Genomic DNA, 2,528 nt, shown 5'->3' with positions numbered 1-2,528 from the left:
TACAGGTGAGACTAGACAGCAGCAGAGAAGCAGCTCCTCAGGACCAGACTCAGTCCACCGCCACGTAGAGGATCAACGACATGCAGAGCGGTAAGAGTCCATGTGTGCTGATGTCATCTTGCTGCCTTCTCCAGAAGGTCGGTGGTGGACAAAAGCTTCAGAGGAGATCAACAGCGCTGATTGTGGAAGCTTTTATTTGAAACACAACGATTAAGGGAAAAACGTTTCACAGGGATTAACAGTCGTCTCTTTTCCTCACTAAAATCCAAATGTTGAAACATCAATAAAAATACTTCATCGCATCAACTGAGAGCATAAATGTCAGAGACCCATCCTGGTCTTCAGCTCCTTCTGGACAAGTCCCACAGGTGAGAGAGGCTACGCTACGTCTAGCTCCACCTGTCCAGCGCACTGACACGTCAGATGAACGGCGTCACCAATGTGCCACAATAACACAAACTTTACAAGGTTTATACAATAAGACCCACTGAGAGAGAAAGCAGGACAGAACCAGTTCACCTGTAATACACCCCACCAGAACCAGAATTAGCCTCCCAGTGCTCCTCTACAGGAAGCACTCATGTCAGACGAAGTCCTCACAGCTGAGACACCAGTTCTGACTAAAAATACTCACACAGACATGTTAAAACTAACGCTGACATCCGTCCCACAGACATGACAGAAGACATTTACATATTGACAAAGGCCTCAGAAGAACCTGATCCTCTAAAGGCAGCGATGGTCGAGCTGGAATCATCAGTGATGCTGTTACAGGCAGGACACACATCCGGCTTCGTCTAAATCAGTCTTCATTTGTTCCATAGTGGCACCTCACCTCCACGTGGCACCAAAAAGCCAGCGAGAGGATCATCTATGCTTCTAAGAGCCCCTGTGCTCAGCAGCACCACCTCTGGGTGTGTCGAGTCACTGCAGTGTATTCAAAGCTACTGGTCTGACAGGAGTACGGTGTTGCTCTTCAACATGGCACCGAGCACCTGACTGGGCTCATAAGCCTGGTGTCGGGTTCTACCACAGGTCCAGGTTCTCAGTGTTGGCAAAGCCCGGCTCTTTGCGGAGCTTCCAGTAGGTTCCGTTGGACAGCCACACCTCCCTGCCAGCCTCATCCACCGCTCTCCTGTGAAGACACGCAGCCACAACTGTGAGAGTGGAAATCATCTTCTATCACCATTCAACAGGAAACATGACAGGAAAGCTCCACACTCTGTTTGCTGACAGTCAAAGGCGTCACTCCTGCAGCGACACCAGCAGCTGACAAGCTTTTAGCTGCTAATAGCGGTCGGTAGTAAACGGTCAGTGTACGATGTGGTGGCCTGTGAATAATGACGCCATCAGCACTGTGAGCTTCGCCTTCTCTGTAACTCCTCCAGTCATCACCCGACACTGGACGCCTGCTGCTGGATTCTGACCAGTTTTTAACATCGACCTCTTGTCAGTCCTCCATCAGAGCCATAAATCCTCCGAAATATCATGAATACAAGGTCAGGACATGTTCAGTGTTCTCACCTGAAGAACCTGGGGATGTGCTCCTCGCCTCTCTTGGCCATCTCCTTCCTCCTCTCCCTCTGCTTCTCCTCCACCTCGTCCTTCCTCTTGTCTGCCTCTGCTAGTTTCCCGTCTTCCAGGAGTCTGATGGACAGAAGAGAGACAGGAATCAACAGCTGGAAGAAGCTGGTGCAGAACTAGGACTCCATGAAACACCAAAGGCTGTGTGTACCTCTGGTCCGGTCTGAAGCGTGTGTCTGTGGGCGGGAGGACGGCCTTCAGGTCCGGAGTCAGCTCGTTCAGCTCTCTGGCGTAACGCGAGAAGCCGTAGAAGTCAAAGTGGTCATCAGGCTGCACATCTGGAAGGACAAGACACCCCTGGAACCTCAGATCGAATAGAGACGTCTACAACCCTCAGCCTAGAACTTGTGGAGGACACATTTTTCTCTTTTGAAATTGAACTTTATCTAAATATGTGCATAAGAGGACAACACAAACAGTCTGGCCTTTTCCACAAAGGCTCAAACTGCCACTGGTCAGGACTGGTGGAGGCTGGAAGCTGTCTTTGGTCGTTTACTGGGGATCGTTAGGACTCAGACTTGAAGCTACTCACTGGGCTTCCAGATGCACTTCGGTGTCGGCAGAGTGTCACAGAAGATGCCCTCATGCCAGAGGCCTCCAAACCGATGGACCACCTCTCCAGCCCGGTCCAGAACCACACCCTGCACCTCGTTCTTACTGTTGTCTGAGCTCCAGTAGCGAGACTGGAAAGTGAGAAAGAGAAGGTCGTGGTGGTCAAACAGCAGGACCAGAAACACCTGAACAGTCGCACTTTTATCTTCTACATGGAGGAGATTAAGAAGTCAGCCTGAGTGTGTCCTGACCTTGACAAAAGTGATCTTGCAGGTGCAGGCGTCGCTCTTCGTGTTTCTGATGACCACCTCGCCGTAGTGCTCCAGCCAGCGCTGCTGACTCAGCACGTTGTGGATACACGTCACCACCTTGTTCCACTCATAGTGATCGCC

General features: G+C 50.9%; 1 protein-coding gene across 1 annotated transcript in view; it reads right to left on the bottom strand.

Moving 5' to 3' along the window:
- Positions 1-175: 175 nt before the first annotated feature.
- LOC103371243 (oxysterol-binding protein-related protein 6-like) overlaps positions 176-2,528 on the bottom strand; it is a 23,245-nt gene continuing 20,892 nt past the window's right edge. Inside the window, exons 13-17 of the mRNA XM_008300498.1 lie at positions 2,388-2,525; positions 2,117-2,267; positions 1,736-1,862; positions 1,525-1,647; positions 176-1,135 (exon numbers count right to left, since the gene is read on the bottom strand). Of these exons, the coding sequence (XP_008298720.1) occupies positions 1,027-1,135; positions 1,525-1,647; positions 1,736-1,862; positions 2,117-2,267; positions 2,388-2,525 (648 nt within the window). The 3' untranslated portion in view covers positions 176-1,026. The remainder of the gene's footprint in view (positions 1,136-1,524; positions 1,648-1,735; positions 1,863-2,116; positions 2,268-2,387; positions 2,526-2,528) is intronic.

Source organism: Stegastes partitus, unplaced genomic scaffold (assembly GCF_000690725.1).
Source record: "Stegastes partitus isolate 25-593 unplaced genomic scaffold, Stegastes_partitus-1.0.2 Scaffold1549, whole genome shotgun sequence".
Taxonomy (NCBI): Eukaryota; Metazoa; Chordata; class Actinopteri; family Pomacentridae; genus Stegastes; species Stegastes partitus.
This window is presented reverse-complemented; position numbering and strand designations above follow the sequence as displayed.